The sequence below is a fragment of the Botrytis cinerea genome, chromosome 12, assembly GCF_000143535.2.
Source record: "Botrytis cinerea B05.10 chromosome 12, complete sequence".
Taxonomy (NCBI): Eukaryota; Fungi; Ascomycota; class Leotiomycetes; order Helotiales; family Sclerotiniaceae; genus Botrytis; species Botrytis cinerea.
Window position 1 is genome coordinate 57,422 of NC_037321.1, and position 18,305 is coordinate 75,726.

The window sequence follows — 18,305 nt, forward strand, 5'->3', positions numbered from 1 at the left end:
TGAGTCAGAGTTGCCAGGCCATGATATTGGTTTGACTAAATGAGTAGTCAACTCTCGAGTTGTGTTACTATGACTAATAATTTGCTACGTCTTCAAAAGTCTCAATGCCCTCCTCAAGTTGTCTACTATTGGCGTGGAAGTATGTGTGGTGCCGCTTCACTAAGGCATGTCGCTTCATCACATACTAGTGAAATCTTGACACAAGAGCACTTTGTGGCAAGGGTGAATTATTGTGATTGGCTTTTAAAGGAATGGACTGAGAATGATCGTCAGATTGCCGTACTGATATCTTCAGTCAGTCCAGTTCGTAAGGTGATTTGGAAAGGATAATTGATCCAGGATAGCCGGAAAAGACGAGGGGATAGTTTGCTTGTGAACCGGTGCCTAATATGCTAACAAACTATGTGATGATCCGAACACTTGCTCAGAAATCTGTAGCTCCTTCAAAGGCCTGAATCAACGAGAGCCCAGTCTCCAACTTAGACTCGTGGAAAACTAATCAAAAATCTGGATGTAGCCGTATTGATCATTCAGGCTCAGTAGATGTTGTGTCCTCTTCCGGTCATTATACTGAGCCATTGAATCCTTGAAATAGTTAGTCCATCTGGATTTGGCATGTATATCAACCATGGTTTTCGGCTAAGAGCGCCGTTCACTGTCCAATAAGACAATCGTATCAGAGACACGATATAACGATATGAATTGAATGCGATAGGGTATGCTTTATTCTTAGGTATAAGCTCCAATTAACTCCTCAATGCATCATCCCTTCAACAGAAGAGACAACAACACCAAACCGTCATGACAGTCATAAGAATCGTAAGAATCGTAACAATCATTTCTACCAATCCAATAACTGTGCCTCGTTTTGCAGTTTTCCGTCTATTGTATCCCTTTCCAAAACGCCATACCAGTCATGTTCGTAGAATTTTTCATCATTATACAATGATCTCTTCTTCGCTCGTTTCCGTCGTATTCCCATCACTGGCTTCCAGTAATTCGTCGTGTGGTCCAAGAAGGTCTGCCTTTCCCAATCTACCATTCTCAGCTTCACAAATGCCATCTAGCCCCTTTGATAATTTCGCAGATGTTGACTCGGCCTCAATAATAGCACTTCGTTCTCTGCGTGCTCGTTCCCTTTCTATTCTGACTGCTTTGGCATCTTTCATCGAGATCCTGTTACCACTAACCCGACCAAAAATCCACATTTGTATAACCACCATGACAGCTGTATATCTCCAACACAAGGCATCATCCTCATGCATATCAAGTGCCCATTGCGAACCTGGTAGTGGGCCAAGACTCTCGAAAATCGGATGTGGAGAAGCTGACATTGTCGAAGGAGGTGGGACGAGATGTGAAATGAAGGTATTTATGAGGTGTAATACGAAGGCGGGGTTGAGCAATATGCCGGGTATGAGATAAGTCGTCGAGAGAAACGTCATCTTGAAGTCGAGAATGGAGGGAGAAGCACTAGTTTGGAGAGATTAGTACATGAGTTCTCTCAGAAGGAACTGTGTAAATATACACTTTGCGGCCACTCGTGTTGGAAGCCCCACGCACTCAAGCACCGCTTCTTGGCTTAAAGTGCTCAAAAATGGAAAATGTGTCGTCGTTATACAATATCAGGATCCAATGACGAAGCAAAAAGAGGGAATTTTCGGGTTGTGCAAGCAGGAGCTGAATGCGTTCAGTATATTCACTCGTTTTGTGAGAGGATATTGAAGGGATGTGGCAGATCTTTCGATGTTTGCGATATGTGTAACTGGAAAGTTTGGCTTCTCTACCCCTCTATCCCAAGATCAAGAGGGTATTGACGATGTGTGATTAGGCGACAATAAAGGTGTTGTATCGAGGTATTTCCTTGGTATTCTCGCTCGCTCTACTGAAGTCAAAAAAATCTAACGAGACTGTAAGAATAAATCTGTGATGAATACAATAACTAGGGAAGAAACGTAATGAATGAACGACAGAGCAGGGAAGGGAAGGGCAAGGAAAGGAAGGAGGTTGAAGTGTTGTACAAATGATAGAGATAGTTAGTGGTACTAGGTGCACTCGTATTTGTTTCTTCTCTCGCAATCAAGGAAAGTACATACCTCGTTTTGTGTATGCACAGCAACGTTTGAATATTGGGGAGTTATCTGCAAACAGCTTGCAGCTTTTAGATGGAAGGAGAGAGGGAAGAGAGTAGCCGATTGAATGTATATACGTATGCAAGGGAAAGATGGGTAGCATGGAGGGGTACAATGATTAATTTCCAAATAGATGTCAACTCATGGTAACAATATATACACGACGACTTTCCATTTTGCGTATTTCAAAGATGGAACATAAATTGTCCTTTTCTCCCGTGGCACCTGCGCAGTAATAAGTAGTAGCTAATATCAAATGAATCAATTGTGGGATTTGGTGCATACGAGCGAGTGTTCTGCGGTGGATAGGTGAAGTCAAGATCATAACATGTGGTTGGCAGGTATGGACCGAGGCGAGCTTGATACGCGTATTGCGTATATTGCGTATTGAGTATTGATGAGTGCTGGATATTGTATACGAGGTGCCCAGTCCGATACTCTGTCTGTATTACATAATGAGTTTGTCGTATATGTTGTCGTTGCATGGCCTACCGTGTATGCTGTCACTGCGCGAATAGCCTCAATTCTGTCAAATCGAAAGACGCTGGTGACCCCTCATGTTCAGGATGCTCATCTGATTAATAATAAGACCGGAACACTGTCAAGGTTTGACTTTACGATTCCTCAGCCTTGTCTTCAGCCTGACACATGCAAAGCCACATCTTGACCTCAATTGGCACCGCCACATCAAAAGAATTCAAGTAGCCACGTTTAACTTTCAAATAAGGCTACTAGTCGCATCAGTCGCATCATTATTGATTCCGCGCAACGGTAACTCGAAAAGCGCATCACCCACTTCTTTGGACTACCGTCAGTTACTTTCAAGGGCTCTCATTTCTTTTCCTTGTCAAAATCTTCATCATGGTATGTATAACCATTCTGCGATTTCCTTGAAAATCTCAATCTAACAATCCTAGAACACTCTCTTCAATACCGCACTCAAGCAATCCACCTCCCTTCGTCGAGATCTTTCCTCTCTTTCTCCACCCGAGTCGCAACCCCTCACCCCATCTCTACTTGGTCAAATTTCTTCATCTCTTACCTCCTTCTCAAGGACTCTTGATTCTTACGCTTCCCTTCAATCTGCCGAACTCAATCCTTCCAAAAAGGAAAAGGCCTATGAGCGATTAGCTACATTCCGCTCTGAACTACAAGATTATCGCTCCCAGTTTGCAACTCTTAAATCGCAAAATGAAGACCGTCAAACGCAAGTAGATAGGAGTGAATTACTTGGGAGAAGACCACATAATGCATCTACGCCCGAAAATCCTTATGCAAATACAACAAGTGCGACCGCTGCTCGGGATAGTCCATGGAGACGAGAGGGTGGACCCGGTGGAAGTGGTAGTCAACTTTCTATGAATAGTGGGGATTATACAAGGGAAACACATGCTTTACGAGAACAATCCTTCTTTCAAAATACTCATAGTGCGTTGGATGAATACTTAGCTCGTGGACAAGCAGTTCTAGGTGATTTGGGACAACAGAGAGAAATGTTAAAAGGGACACAAAAACGATTGTATAGTGTGGCAAACACCTTGGGCGTATCTGGCGACACTATCCGCACCATTGAGAGACGTGCAAAGCAAGACAAATGGATTTTCGGAATTGGGGTGGTGATATTTTTTACCTTTTGTTGGGCGGTCTTACACTTCCTGAGGTAAGGCAATCAGTGCAATCGAGACATGGCTCGTACGGGAAGAACTAGCTTTATAGTTATGGATTTGGGTTTGGAGTGTGTATGAATATTTGACAAATGTTCATTTTTGGGTAATATAAGCGTGGAGTCTGGAGTATGGTTCGGCACAAAAAGGGGCGGCTGTTCGTGCGACGGCGGACGTCAAACGTTGCAATGTTGATAGGAGAATGGAAAATCGATCAATACGACTTCAACCAAATTTCACAAAATTTTGAGCTATGTCAGTGTCCTGGAAATTTCCTCGGAAGGTCTTGCATGTCTTTGGCCAATGTTCATGGAATGGGATTATGAGATATCCCATAAACCAAGGATGGGATTTCGAAATACAATTCCTTCATCCTTCATCCTTCATTCTGTCTCGCTTATCATACTTCTGCTTCTCTTGAATAGGCCCATTCCGTATACCAACATACCTCTACTACATGTCTTCAAATCAGTAGTGACTGCATGTCTAGTTTAAACTATCTCGGCCACTCTCATTCTATACTTGTTTTTGCCCCGCATCGATTGGTGTTTCCTCCAGGTCGTTACATGAATATCTTCAGTGTCCGCCATTTCCCCTTCATCGAGTTCCTCATTGACCATACTAGTCAAAATATCTTTCGCCATCCTTGCACGTCCACAAGAATTCACATTCTTCAACTTTTCACAATTGATTTTGCATGGCTGAACTCTCCAAGCTGTTTTCGTCGGTTTCAATGTCGCTGCAGTGTTTATATCTATGGTACCACATTTCGTTTGAAATCTTCTCGAGGCATGCCTGCCATTCCTTGTCTCGGGAAGGTTATATTCACCAACTCTGTCGCCAAGGTTCTGCTGTATATTAGCTGGGAGATTTCATGAGGAGTTTGAAATGCATACATCTTGATGGTACTTCCGTTTTTTTGGTATATCTATAGCCTTCGATGTTCGTTCGTCTGAGATCATTATTGTTTGTAGTGACACTTAGTGGAGAACAGAATTATTGGATTCTTCTTTGACTTGAGACGATTTCACAGAAACTGACCGGTAACTTTAAGAAGCTATGAGCTTCAATTTCCAACGGGGCCTACATTTGGCCGTGCACTCTGCGTGCTTGTGGGAAAGTTTATCGACCCCAAGGTGTTGGTAAACTTCATGATCCTCTGCTCGTATCCAATATTTAAGCGCCGACCCGAGGGAACGGTAACAAATAGCAGTGCTTATGGGGTGTCCATTTTATATTGTTCCTGCACTTAACCCTGATTGAGGAAAAGATTAACATGTTGTAGCGAATAACACTCTGGAGAAACAAGACACGGGGCATAATGACTAGGTTATAGCTGCTCCGGACCCCGGTCATGATAAGAGTGCAGCTGGCGAACAGCGAGGTTAGCATGATCAAGTTCATGACCCTTCAAAATCAAATTATACCGGGCGTTAAAAACATTAGCATGTATGCATCGCGATCAACAATGTTTTCATTCAGTTAGCCACCTCACCTCTATACCTATCACATTTAATATCTTATCCACAAACCTTTCGAACGACTGTGCATTAAACGCATTCCGGGCGGTTATTTTCTTTCGGTATGGGATCCCCATGTCACACACACCATTATGATTTTGTTGGCATTTTTCATTTAGCTCAGTGGTTGAATTAGGCTCAGCGGTCAAAGGTGCTTGCTTCGCTATGCATATGAACACAATAAGCCATGGTTGATCCAGGAGCGGAATTCAGCCTCTTGATTGATGTTGCGAGATTGCAACAGTTGGATGGCTTGAGAATAACAAATCCATGCCATTTGAATGATTTGTTCAGATCTAATGCTGAAAGTTATTGAATAGAGAACCAATCGGAGGATTCTGCTTACTGCATTACCTACTAGGTGCCTAGGTAATCGTTTATATATGGCAAGCGGGGATCCCAATTGTGTGCCGCCATATTCTTCTTCAATTTGAAAATTATTGTTGTCGTACAAATTTCTCATTTTTGTTTGTGTTTAAAGATTAATTGGATCAAAATGAAGATTGGATGTCTACAGTTTTCACCAGTCTTAGGCGATGTCGACAATAACTTAACCAGAGCCGATGCAGTCCTAGCTAAGGCGAATGTGCAAGATTTAGACTTACTTGTTCTGCCTGAACTGGCATTTTCGGGTAAGCTGTTTTCTTTTTTACTTTATCACAATACTGCCTGCTTTCTCGGTCTCGACTATCGCAAAACAAATCGTCAGCTTGGTTGCCAGTGCACGCAATGCAATTTAATTATTCGTTGAGATCGGATTTCACTTGATCACGGCGGTACAACCGTGACGCCCCTTAACTCCTGTACGACTTCAGACCGCAAGACTGCCCTCATTGTTACTTTGACTCGATGTCAGTGGCTTCCACCGATAGAAAAATATGTTGTGGCCACAAATTATGTTCGACAAGCACCGCATCTTCCTGTCTACTCGAGCTACATCACATAATATAATTACAATGACAGAATTTGAAGCCGCTCACAGGTTGACTACTAAGCTTTCATTGCTCAGTATCAGCCTCTGCCACTGGGTACACTCAATATGAAGTCCGTTGCAACTGTTATCTTCGAATCGAATCCTCCCTTTAGACAGTTTCATTTGAATGGAATTCAAATCTATTTCTTTCTATCGAAACACCCTTCATACTCAAGATCAGTATTCTTATGGAGTACACGCTAATTGCGCATAGGATACAATTTCAAATCGCTCCACCATATTTCTCCATATCTTGAACCTACAACATCTGGTATTTCTTCACTCTGGGCCCGTACTACAGCCCTCAAATATGAATGTGTAGTTATCGTTGGGTATCCTGAGAAGGTTGACATCAGCCCCAAATGGCCAGGTAGGCTACATTTCCTGCCAAAATATCACCCCGTTAGTCATGTCGACCCGCTAACCATTCCTAAAACCAGCTTCCCCCGAGTATTACAACAGTGCAATCACAGTCAATAAAGATGGAGAAACTATATCGAATTATAGAAAGTCATTTCTGTATCATACTGATTCCAAATGGGCTTTAGAGGGCCCGGACGGCTTCTTCGACGGCGAGATTGACGGGCTTGGCAATGTTGCTATAGGAATTTGTAAGTGGCCAACCAAATCATTTGAGCGTGAGTAAAATCTCCGATAATACAGAAATCCTTGCTAACATTCTTTAAGGCATGGATCTTAAGTAAGCACTTTCACTTCTATCTTGATTCGTCTGCCTCCACTAACATTGCTCAAAACAGTCCATACAAATTCGAAGCTCCTTGGAGTGCTTGGGAATTTGCCTACCATATTATACACAAGCAGGCAAATCTTGTTGTACTTTCCATGGCTTGGCGAACACGAGAAGATGTTCGAAGTTATAGTAGACAGCCGAAGGAACCCGATATGGATACGCTTGCCTATTGGCTTGCAAGACTTGAGCCAGTTATTAGAGCGGAGCAAAAGGGCGAGATTATTGTGGTATTTGCCAATCGAACCGGTGTTGAAGAAGATGCCGTTTACACTGGAACAAGTGCAGTTCTGGGAATCTGCGGTGGAGAGGTTAAGGTTTATGGTCTTCTAGGTCGGGGAGAAAAGGAGCTTCTTGTCGTCGACACCAGTATCAGGCCAAAGGCCAAGCTCGTTGCCGACCCTAGGCCATCGTCTTCTGAAAAAGCAAATTCAGAAACCCCAAAAGGCTCCCGTACTGCTTCTCCAGCATCCGCTACACCGAACACGAAAGTCAAGTCAAAGAAGTCGGAATCTAAGTCTCCCCCAAGACTTGATCCAAAAATTCGAGACAAACGCGACAATCCTACTAATTCTAGCATCGACGAGATTCTAAACACTGTAACGCCAATCTCGCCAGTCGAACCAATGTCTCCTCATGCATATTTCTCTACGCTGGGAAAGAAAAAAGACAAATCGGCTGAAACACCGCCTACCATTAAACCACCTACAAAACTTGATACTTCTGTCTCAGGATCTACTTTCGATCGAACTCCTACACCATTTCCAGATCCAAAAACTGCACCGAAAACTTCAATCAAGTCTCCAGCCCCTATACCGACACCGGTTATCCCTTCCAACCCTTCTGCGACTGCGAGTGGTCGATCTTTAACTCCCCCAATATCTCCGTCTGTACCGACGCCTTCCAAAACATCATTTCGCCCTGTATCACCAAAATCTAGAAACGCTAGTCGAACTAGACCTATAAAAGAGGATTCTGAAAGTCTCGACTCGCAAGAGGTCGCTCAAGATTCAAATACCTTGATAGCATCAATAATAGGTTTAATCGAAGAGAAGAAACTCAAACCTAGTCTCGTTGTGGATCAATCCAAGGTACCCCACACACTGTCTCCAACTCCTAATAGAAGGAGTCTTTCTCCTCGGCCAAGCAGTACAGTATGGTAACCCATGTAAAGACAGGGTGAGATCACGATAATGACAAAGAATTTATAATTTTGAAATTTGCGGGGGAACATCTTGCATTATTATATGGCGACATCAGTTTTTATATCCAGTTTTCTCATCCGGTTACACAGATTCCCCTCATTGCCGGCTGGAATTTTTAGTAACATGAAAATGCTACATTTTCACTTCTATATAATACTTGTACATATTTCTCTATTATTTCGAGTCTAAAATATAAAATTGGTCTTCCATCGTGATTACATACTCTATTCCGCATCGAATTTGCACAAGAACACTTGAACTACGTGCGTCTCTCTTCATATATATCAGTGAAATTCCCTTCATAAACCACAAGACTTTTACACATACAAAGCTTTTATGCCATGGCAAGCAAGAAAAATACTTGTGGAAACGTGATGCCCACAAAAAAATGAGTATGGGGAAAAGGTGGCTTCCTTCCGAATAAGGTTCTGGCTCATGAATAAGGGGACGTTCAATACAAGTTTAAGTTTGGAACTTCCTTAGTCATTACATTTGATAGATGAGCGAAAGGGTGAGGATACAGAACGAAGTTCTACCATGAACTATCTAATCATAAAATGATACTCAAATTTCTTGAAACATACAATCTAAGTAGAAATTGACAATTGGAAACTTTCAGATTGATGTTCTTTGACTCGATATATTCCAACGGACTAGTTATCGGATCATAGAATTTAAAAAGACTAGATAGACTCTAGAAGCACTAGCTCCGATATGAATTATTAAACTAGATCTTTAGTCCCAATTCATTCTAAAGAAAGTTTAATTGAAGGCAGTCCAGATAGGAATTCCCAGAACATAAATATACATTTCCCATACCTCAAATATTTTCATTCAGAATAACCCGAAAGATCAAGACTTAGGAACAGCGTCATCAATCCTCGATACTCCGTCCAATATGGGTTTCGAGAATCAAGCAATAGGCGTTCAAAATGCCTCAGCTGACACTTCGCCTATCAAAAAAATAGCTTACACACCTATGAAATTCCGAAGATTTTCTTATACTCCACCTACTACGCCTCCTTCTCCGACACCAAAGACTGGTGAGTCTTGAATTTAAATCCATCTTCATGCCATACCCTCCATCGCTCCAAACCAAGTTGTCAATTGAAATTATGCATATTACTCGCTGTCTTGGATAAAACAATCCTACCAATTTACTCTAATTTTGCAGATTTCTATGGAATAGACTTACTGACTTCTCAATATCGTAGGCGCGAACCAATTGTCGCTCAAATCTGGCAATTTGGGTCCAGCATCCAAGCCCCAACCTCCGAGAAAGGAAGCTCGACGTCACCACCGAAAACAGCCTAAACAGCATCGAAACGCGACTCTCACTAACTTCAAGCAAGGTATCGTCCGTATTAAAAGATCATTCCATGATGACTATAAAATCCTCAAAGTTATTGGTCAAGGCGGTTTTGGAACCGTGAGCTCTATTGAGGAGATAGCAACCAACAAATTATTTGCTATCAAGACGGAAAAGAAACCTAATAGAAAGATAACGTTGCGAAACGAGTGGGATTTGCACAAGAAGTTGAATCACCCATCGATTCTTCGTATTTATGACTTCTATGTATGTAAAGATGAAGCAAGCAAAATGGTTATGGATTTGGGAGAGAAGACCATGTTCAACATGCTCAAGGAAAAAGGGTACATTGAAGAGGCTCAAATGAAGGTTTACTTTAAGGATATTCTATTGGGGCTTGAATACTTGGTAGTTACCGCGAATCAAGAAGTCCAATCCGGAAATCGAATGAAGTGTGCTAATATCATTGATAGAAATCTAAGGAAATCGTGCATCGCGATATAAAGCCAGACAATGTGATCCTTGGGCACGGCTCGGGTGGTCGTGCGATGATAGCAGACTTCGGCATGGCAGAGCACTTGATAGATGGCGAAAGAAGCAAGACGATCTTCAAGTACGTATAAAATGCGACAGAAACTCTCATATAGTATTTGCTAACTTTATCACTGAAGAGGAACACTTCATTGTAGGTTCTCATCCTAACCCATCTGAACTTTTCATATCATAAAACATCAATATTTGAAGGCACATTGGTGATCGTAGTAGAGCTAAGATTTCAAATCCATACTGCCCCTATCAAAAAAGAAGTCTGAGCCATCGAAACCCTACCCTAACTCCGTACTTCTGTACTGTTTTTTTATCAACTAAGATTCACACTTGCTATCAGGTGACTTGCTAACTTACTAAGATTTGGCACCGGAATGCTTCAGGAAAGAATCTCGAGATACTGGTGTAGGTTTCGAATTAGACATTTGGGCAGCAGGGGTCTCCCTCTTTGTATGCCTACTGGGCTATTATCCTTTTAATTCCTTTGAGCCAAAGGACGATAAGGAGAAACAGGTCAAAAATACGGCTTTGATGATCCTAAAAGACAAGCCGTCCATCGATGCGAAGATTATACAGGGTCCGATGCCCAGTAAAAAAGCAGCAGATCTATTCTTTAGAATGTTGGAAAAAGATTGGGTAAAAAGATTTACAGTCGAAGACTGCCTTAAACACGCGTGGTTCTCCGAGTAAATTCACTCGCATTTTATATAACAAAGTTTGGAGGGCACATTTTTAGGGTAAAGGCTTTGAAAGATATCATTTGGAAACAATAAAGAAGCTTTATCAAAAATTGGTATCTTGTGTTCAAATCTCCGTATTATTTTCGACAGCTTTGACTTTTAAACCTTCCCATGTAACAATGAAAGAAATTTGCGGCACTTGGAGTCTTCATATTGAGGTTCAATAATGATCCTGATATGTGGTCATTAGTAGATTTGATGAGCCTAGCCACCATGCGTAGCTACCTGTAGTACCAGCCATACTTCAAAGTTTGGAGAGATACTCTCCTGCGTGGGTTATGATGCAAAAACAGTGATTTAAGATACTGTGCAAATGGATCAATTAAAAAAAATTATGGGTAGGAGTCCTTCGAAGGATTGTAGTAGCAACTCAGGAGCAGTGTGAAAAGTCTTTGTTGCTCAACTGAGGAAAGTGAAGGCATATTCCATAGAAATTCGACCAAGCGGATGAAACAGCAAAGGAGGAAAATCGAAATCAAATCCTCTTATGTACCACAATATACAAAGCTGACGACGAGTTTGCATCGCATTCAGCTAACCATGTTTCACCTCCGATGTTATAGCATATGCAGAAACTTCAAAACGAATGAAACTCAAAACTAAGACAAGGAAAGGTCAATAGAGGGGTTGGATTCTATCAGACGACACTTAAATTCTGACATTTTAGAAGCACCTCTCCATATTAATTCATGCAGGACTTCTGAATGAATCAGGAGTAATTTGCTCTTTTTAAACTCCAACAGAAAAGTTACTTTGGTAGCTCAATATACTCATCTCATTGTCCCAAGTCTACAATATCAGTGGAGATTGAGTTGGGCTCATGACGAACAGATTTGGAATCATAATCAAGTTCCAATAATTCAAGACATGAGCATGGAACTTTCATATATGGATTGCTAATCCACTCTCATCTACCATTTCTCGTGAGATGTACATTCGTCTTGAGCCGGAAGAATGGACGGGGATTCTCAGTTGCCTAGGGCAGTGGAGGAGGGAATAACAATGATCATACTACAAGTCTTTGATGAATAGGTATATCAAGTCTTAGAGTCAAAATAGGCTTTGACTTGGCCCAGACCATGAAGAAATCCAAACATAATCTCTCAAGGCTTCATCTAAATGGTTTTGCTGACAGGTGATTATCCATAATCTGTCCATTTCGGGTGATAGTGGACCACCCAGGAAATGATTTCGTCCCCCTTCTATATTTGAAAGGGCGTTCGAGATTAGGAAAACGAGGGGATATCAATCAAAGATTGTTCACATGCATGGGCGTCTTAGGTTCTTCTGAATCGAATCAGAAGACCAACCAAAATGTTGGATTTTGCGATTCCACTGTTGTCCAGCGACAGCTGTCTGATAGTTGCTTCTTCCATACGTACGTATATACATAAATATATACACACTGGATGACTGGAAGCGGAATACCAGTAAGGATGGTCTGTATCTTTGGTCGCTGCACATACGGCTGGCCCATTCTGGTTGCCAACACGCGGAATATACAGTGTTTACCTGTCGTTGTTGTATTTGTTTATTTGATATGCTCGTAAAGCGTTGTGCTTTCTCAAAGTTTTCATTGCCTTACATCGTATCTGGTTCAATCTCTTCACATGCTCGTGACGCTGAGGTCACGTGAGTCTCTGGACACTATGTGTATTTCACACGATCATGATTGAAACATCAACTGGCATGTTAAAGAAGTATAACTACTTTGTATTCAGGTGATTGAGTGATTCATAACAACGTTAATGATTAGTGCCTATGCCCAGTATGCTACCTGCTAATAAGAGGTCTACGCGACCGTAAGCCTGAAGACCCCATAAAAATTGCGAAGATGAAAAGTGATCATCTTTCCTAGATCTTAGCAACAAATGGTAAGAATTTTGATTCAACACTTCCCTTTCAACTATATAATAATTATATTACAACTCCAATTATGTCAGGCTCTTCCTCAGATTTCTCCTCAATCATGCCAGTTTGCCATTGAAGTCAACATAGCCTTTTCCAGCCACGAAAGTGGCATCCCAAGTCAAAGGGTCCTCACTCGTGGCCAATTCATAGTAGAATTCTCCATGTGCTTCGCCATCAATTGCGTTTCCTACATGTCCTCCCTCTGTCGTTCGTTCGTCTGCCCAGTAAAACCTTTGATGTGTCAATTCAAATTCACAATCCCATTTGATTTTCACGCACCTATATCCATCTTTCTTATATGCTTCTGAAGCACCTTGGATAAGATGAGCTGCACCAGACTTTCCAATACCAAATGCGAGAAATGGTGGGACGACTTGACGATTCAATATATTTCCGGTGTAAATGAATGTCTTATTAGTTGCTTCAGGGAGAGTCTTGAATCCCTCTACAGCCTCATGTGCGGCAGCATATGCTGAAGTTATAACTACATTGAGGTCTTCATTGAATTTTTCCAGTGGAACAGAGAGAGGATCAGGAGTGACTGTTAACGCTGCGGCTTTTCTATTCATCAGTAGGTTCCATTGAATTGGCTTCAAGGTGTTAATATTTTAGACTGCTTAACAATCTTGTATGAATCCATCATACGAATCAATTTGAAAGCTTTGAAAATCTCGGACAGTCGAATTGTAGCCTGGGGAACTGAGACCCCTATCCTAGAAGAAAGATACTAACCATTATATACAACAACATTTGGAACACCAAATTTCTGTTTCACTTCATCAAAAATTCTTTTGATGCTATTGGGATCAGTGAAATCAGCTTGGAGGGAAAGATCAGCCGCCTTGATGAGCTCTTCTTTAGGATTTCGCGATACAATTACGGTCTTGTATAATCCTTTCGATGAGAAAACACGAGCAATGTTGAGTCCAACATTGGGTCCACCGCCGAGAATGAGGACAATTTGCGACATGATGACTTAAAAGGATTGGGTATTGCTCCGAAATGTTTATATCTCAGAGATGTCCTGAATCTTAGAGGTGGATATACAAAAATGCCTGATATGAGACTTATTGAGTGATGAGATTTCTTCGAATGCTTTTTCAATTTGATGGAGATGAATCTGCATTCATATTCAACATTAAGAACTGCTTGAGAATATATCTGCTTACGAACCATCATTCACGATATCGTGCTTAGAACCGAATATTTCATCATAGTCGATGATGGATATTACTGAAAGTATTCAATAGAACATGCAGCCATACTGTAAACATGTTGCTCCCTCTCGCATGCAATGATGCTTATAAACCGGTGGTTTCATTAGTTTAGAAGGGGAGCATTTGATGGGCAAATATCCTTGTGGCTCAATCTTACCACCATAGAAGAGTCGCTCCCTCGTTCCATAACTGTGCAGATAAGTTCCCACGTGTTGATTGGTGGTGGCAGATCCAGGTTGTCCAATTGCGCGTGGCTTATTTTTCAACTATCGATTCAGACTGATGACACAACGCAGCTTAATCCTGGCACTCGCCATGAATCATGTCGCCAGATGTGGAGAGTACGAGCAACTGAAGTCAAGTTCTCGGTTTGAAGAGAATAAACAAGAAGACGGCCACCCCCAAGCGACGGGAAGAAGGGGCATCTAGTAGTAGTTGAGGAAAGAGGGTTTGAACAACACGAAAGGATCCGAGCACGTGGGGAGGAGTGAATCACATGAATTGAGAATATTCTGCCACGATAAAACGACTCACCGCTTTTGAGAAATACGCACTGCTCCGTAGATCATTACTCGCCACAAGCAACGAATAGGACATCGCCACACCTGATGCTTTTCCCCCTCTCCTCTTCTCGTCCGCCATTCGAGCAACTTCATCGAGACTTTTGTATAAAAGCGACAGAGGAGATACACCTTTGCAGCTTCTGATTTTCTCCAAATTCTCTCCTTTCCAAACTCGGGCTGATTACCTCTTCGTGCCTATCCAAGTAAATATGACTCAATCGAAAAAAGACTCTCACTCTGTCTTACATTTTCCGTTTTCACCTCATTCCCTTGCTCGTGTTGCCTCGCAGTGGAACATAGCCGCGGTTTCCAACGTGATATATAAGTGTTGATTGGCCACACACAACCGTAAGTTCGTCAACATGCGGGGCAAAAGGTAAAGCGTTCAGTTGCCTGACATCCACTGGTACCCTAAAGTCTACCACAATATGAACATCGGACGTCAAAATCGAAGTGTCGGGCGATAGCACGAAATATAAGGGTCCAAGGGAAGAAGCACCATTTCATTTCTGTCCATCTTTTTTTTTCATCTCTACTCTTCATCCAAATCTGCTGGCAACATCGGATTATCACGCTCTCCTCATTATCCGTGAAATTTTCTGTAGCTGAATGCCCAGCGGAATCCCCACTCTACGGCTGGTCAACACGCGTCGACAACAACCCCCGAAAATTGGGCAAAAATGTCAAGCAAACAAGAATTTCGTGTTCGCGATTTAAGCACTCGAAGTGTTTTGATCTTTCCGACTAGAGCTCAAATTGTTCGTGATATCAGAGACATCACATTACAGGTAAGAAATTTGCATACATACCGCGTGCCTCATTTTACTGACGGAGTTTAGACCGGGACTAATCAAATCATCATCGATGGGCTCGCTCCAACCATTGACGAACACTCCATCAAAGTTGAAGGAAATGGTTCTGCCACCATCACTGAGGTATCTGTTGATCTTCTACCTAATCGTGATGTTTACGAAGAAGTTTACTCATCCGACTCTGAGCTTGAGGAGGAAACGGATGATGATTCCTCCGACTCTGAGGATGAATCGATGAAGCTTGTCGATACCAAAATCAAGCAGGTGAACCGTCTGCTTGCTCAAGAAAACGAAAAGATTAATTCTGTTGCGAGTCGTCTGAAGATTTGTGAGGATTATGGTGCTACAGTTCGCGATAACCCCCCTTCGCCCGAACAGTTCGAGAAACTCATGAAAGCATATCGCGATGAACGTGAGAAGATTTATGTTGAACATGTAGCTGCAACTGCTGCTTTGGAAGTTACGCAAGATGAAATTGTCAGATTGATGAAAGAGAAAAGCAAATTAACAAAAGCACGAACCAAGGCACAGCGGAAAACATTCAAGCAAAAAATCAAGCTTCAAGCGACCAAATCTCGAAAGAATGCTGAGTCGGCAAAGGAGAAATTGCGCATCAAGTCGGAGAGAAGTTTGTTCTGGCCAAAGAAAGTTTATCGTGTCACGATTAGTATTGAGCCTACGAGCTCTGCTATGATATCTGGATCATCCCGTCCTAGCTCGGTAGCTAGTGACATGACTGTCAACAACTACCAAGTCTCCAGCCGTCGAGCTACAGATATCATCAGCCTCTCCATTTCTTACATTACCTACGAAGTGTCTTGGTCTCCACGCTACGATCTCAGTCTTAATACCTTGACCAGCACAGGCGTATTAGAATATGCAGCCGAGCTAAAGAACATGACTTCCGAAACGTGGCGCGATGCCAAAGTTCTTCTCTCAACTTCGCAAACATCCATCACTAGTTTTAATGAATCAATACCAACCTTGCCCCCATGGAACGTGCGACTACTTAAAGGAGGGAGTAGAAATGCCGAAGCCGCTCTTTTTAGTACCAGTGAGATTGCGGCCAAGAGAACGGAATGGGCCGATAAAAATAATCAACATCTCCAGCAACCTCGATATCTCCTCTTCGGATTCGAACCGACTAACAATCCATTCCAAAATAAAGGTGGGTTCCCGAGTAACAATATATTTGGTAACGCTCCAGCCCACCACAAACAAAATTTCTTTCCACCGGTTGCGGGATTTGGATCTATTGCAACATCTCAAGGACCTAGTACCGGTGCTCTGTTTGGATCTAATGTATCATCCCAGAATCCTACCTCTACTGGTGGCTTATTTGGGGCCCCTGCTCCATCCCAAAATCCCGCCTCTAGCGGTGGCCTATTTGGATCCTTGCGTACAGCTACAACCAACATTCCTGAGTCTGTTGCCGAGAACTCTGCCAGCCAACCAGCTCAAGGTAACTCTCTGCTTGGTAGCGTTCAGCCTCCAGAGCATGGCGCCAATTTTTCCACACCTGGATCAGATATGGGTGATCCTAGCGAGGCCATCGAAGGCCCACTAATTCAACGTCTTCTTTCACCAAAACCCACCCTTACATTCGAAGAAGGAGCTTGGGAAGAGTCTGGCATGTCTACCACCTATGATCTTCCTGGTCTCAAAACACTCATGCCTTCAAACTCTGTTCTTAAGCACAAGATTGCGAAAATTGAGTTTAAGAATATTGGATTTGAACATGTGGTTATACCTAAGCTCCGGACGGTTGCATTCCTCAAGGCCAAATTGCGAAATTCGTCGAAAATTCCATTGTTAGCAGGCCCAGTGGGATTAAATTTGGATGGCAGCTTTTTGGGTCAAGCTACCTTCCCAAGATGCTCTGTTGGTGAAAGCCTGAGTTTGAATCTTGGTGTTGATCCAGCTATCAAGGTCGTGTATAACAAGCCCGAGGTACGACGTTCGCAAAGCGGAATCTTCTCAAAAGAAGACAGCAATGTCTTCTTGCGTTCTTTATCCTTGCGTAACACGAGAATACAACGAGGTGTCAGTTTATTAGTTATGGATCAGGTGCCTGTTTCTGAAGAAGAGAGACTTCGAGTCGAGGTTTTGGTCCCTCGAGGTTTGAAACCCGATGGTGATAGAATTCCTACGGGCTTGAACTTGGATGATGAGATGCTTCAAGGAGGTCGGGAGCGAGAAAGAGATAGGGATAGGGAGAGAACTTCTAGTAGTGGGGGTGAGCTTGTTCGTCGGAGTAAGAAAACCGATGCATGGGGGACGGCCGATGCAGAATTGAAGAAGAGTGGAGAAGTCCTTTGGAATGTGAGGTTAGCACCGGGAGCAGGTGTTAAATTGGTGTTGCAATATGAGGCTGGATTTCCAAGTGGAGAGACGGTGGTTAATGCATAGGGGCTGGGACATGGTTGTGTTCTTTGGGACAAAGGGGAAAGGTTGTTATGATAAGATAGCAATAGTTTATGTTGGTAGCAATTTGACAAACGATTTTCCCTAAATATGCCGGTTCCAAAAACACTATGTCTCTTCATTGTCACGCTCGTAGAATGCCCCGGCTAACGGTGCAGGACAAAGTCTTGAATCAAGCCATCAGAACAACTTGGCGAAACCAAACAACATAGAAACAAATATGGTTTTACCACTAATAGTAAAGTTACAAGATCTCGGATACGTACGCTGCCGAGAACAAAACATCTACGTTACAAATGGGAAACGGATTGACTTTCCAGCTGTTAATAGCTGATTCTTGACGAGCAGTCTTTTCTGCGTGTGGTAAAATCCAAAATCCGGATAAATAAATTCAATACTTGTACCGTACTTCACTGCTACGTGTTAAAGTATTTACATATCGTGGCAACAGCGATATACTTGGTCCAATTCATACTTTTATTTGCATGCCGTTTCATGAATCGTGTACTGTTTAAAGAGCAACGTTCTTATATGCAATAAT

The 18,305-nt window shown here is 42.4% G+C and overlaps 8 protein-coding genes across 9 annotated transcripts; 4 read left to right on the forward strand and 4 right to left on the reverse strand.

Moving 5' to 3' along the window:
* Nucleotides 1–688: 688 nt before the first annotated feature.
* Nucleotides 689–1,997, reverse strand: BCIN_12g00100 (hypothetical protein). The gene is made up of 2 exons (XM_024696158.1): nucleotides 1,529–1,997; nucleotides 689–1,473 (listed from the first exon to the last, which is right to left on the reverse strand). The coding sequence occupies exon 2, from the start codon at nucleotides 1,443–1,445 to the stop codon at nucleotides 939–941; it is 507 nt and encodes a 168-aa protein (XP_024551964.1). The 5' UTR covers nucleotides 1,446–1,473; nucleotides 1,529–1,997; the 3' UTR covers nucleotides 689–938.
* Nucleotides 1,775–2,663, reverse strand: BCIN_12g00110 (hypothetical protein). Its single transcript, XM_024696159.1, has 2 exons — nucleotides 2,097–2,663; nucleotides 1,775–1,901 (listed from the first exon to the last, which is right to left on the reverse strand). Exon 1 carries the CDS (start codon nucleotides 2,615–2,617, stop codon nucleotides 2,318–2,320), a length of 300 nt encoding a protein of 99 aa, XP_024551965.1. The 5' UTR covers nucleotides 2,618–2,663; the 3' UTR covers nucleotides 1,775–1,901; nucleotides 2,097–2,317.
* A 134-nt stretch (nucleotides 2,664–2,797) lies between these two features.
* Bcbos1 lies at nucleotides 2,798–4,055 on the forward strand. Its single transcript, XM_001557955.2, has 2 exons — nucleotides 2,798–2,996; nucleotides 3,050–4,055. The coding sequence occupies exons 1-2, from the start codon at nucleotides 2,994–2,996 to the stop codon at nucleotides 3,794–3,796; spliced, it is 750 nt and encodes a 249-aa protein (XP_001558005.1). The 5' UTR covers nucleotides 2,798–2,993; the 3' UTR covers nucleotides 3,797–4,055.
* A 1-nt stretch (nucleotide 4,056) lies between these two features.
* On the reverse strand, nucleotides 4,057–4,838 carry BCIN_12g00130 (hypothetical protein). Its single transcript, XM_024696160.1, has 2 exons — nucleotides 4,693–4,838; nucleotides 4,057–4,644 (listed from the first exon to the last, which is right to left on the reverse strand). The coding sequence occupies exons 1-2, from the start codon at nucleotides 4,756–4,758 to the stop codon at nucleotides 4,288–4,290; spliced, it is 423 nt and encodes a 140-aa protein (XP_024551966.1). The 5' UTR covers nucleotides 4,759–4,838; the 3' UTR covers nucleotides 4,057–4,287.
* A 910-nt stretch (nucleotides 4,839–5,748) lies between these two features.
* Nucleotides 5,749–8,451, forward strand: BCIN_12g00140 (hypothetical protein). 2 transcript variants are annotated; one of them, XM_024696162.1, is made up of 5 exons: nucleotides 5,749–5,948; nucleotides 6,504–6,659; nucleotides 6,730–6,927; nucleotides 6,977–6,989; nucleotides 7,048–8,451. In XM_024696162.1, exons 1-5 carry the CDS (start codon nucleotides 5,813–5,815, stop codon nucleotides 8,198–8,200), a joined length of 1,656 nt encoding a protein of 551 aa, XP_024551967.1. In that variant the 5' UTR covers nucleotides 5,749–5,812; the 3' UTR covers nucleotides 8,201–8,451. The 2 variants fall into 2 exon arrangements, with proteins under 2 accessions (XP_024551967.1, XP_024551968.1); XM_024696161.1 differs by having other exon boundaries at nucleotides 6,730–6,900.
* Nucleotides 8,452–9,079: 628 nt separating this feature from the next.
* BCIN_12g00150 (hypothetical protein) lies at nucleotides 9,080–10,883 on the forward strand. The gene is made up of 5 exons (XM_024696163.1): nucleotides 9,080–9,285; nucleotides 9,457–9,959; nucleotides 10,025–10,164; nucleotides 10,223–10,236; nucleotides 10,459–10,883. Exons 1-5 carry the CDS (start codon nucleotides 9,141–9,143, stop codon nucleotides 10,785–10,787), a joined length of 1,131 nt encoding a protein of 376 aa, XP_024551969.1. The 5' UTR covers nucleotides 9,080–9,140; the 3' UTR covers nucleotides 10,788–10,883.
* A 1,684-nt stretch (nucleotides 10,884–12,567) lies between these two features.
* BCIN_12g00160 (hypothetical protein) lies at nucleotides 12,568–14,436 on the reverse strand. The gene is made up of 4 exons (XM_024696164.1): nucleotides 13,922–14,436; nucleotides 13,481–13,868; nucleotides 13,028–13,304; nucleotides 12,568–12,979 (listed from the first exon to the last, which is right to left on the reverse strand). Exons 2-4 carry the CDS (start codon nucleotides 13,716–13,718, stop codon nucleotides 12,805–12,807), a joined length of 690 nt encoding a protein of 229 aa, XP_024551970.1. The 5' UTR covers nucleotides 13,719–13,868; nucleotides 13,922–14,436; the 3' UTR covers nucleotides 12,568–12,804.
* A 48-nt stretch (nucleotides 14,437–14,484) lies between these two features.
* Nucleotides 14,485–17,913, forward strand: BCIN_12g00170 (hypothetical protein). Its single transcript, XM_001557950.2, has 2 exons — nucleotides 14,485–15,316; nucleotides 15,368–17,913. Exons 1-2 carry the CDS (start codon nucleotides 15,209–15,211, stop codon nucleotides 17,747–17,749), a joined length of 2,490 nt encoding a protein of 829 aa, XP_001558000.2. The 5' UTR covers nucleotides 14,485–15,208; the 3' UTR covers nucleotides 17,750–17,913.
* The last annotated feature ends 392 nt before the right edge of the window (nucleotides 17,914–18,305 follow it).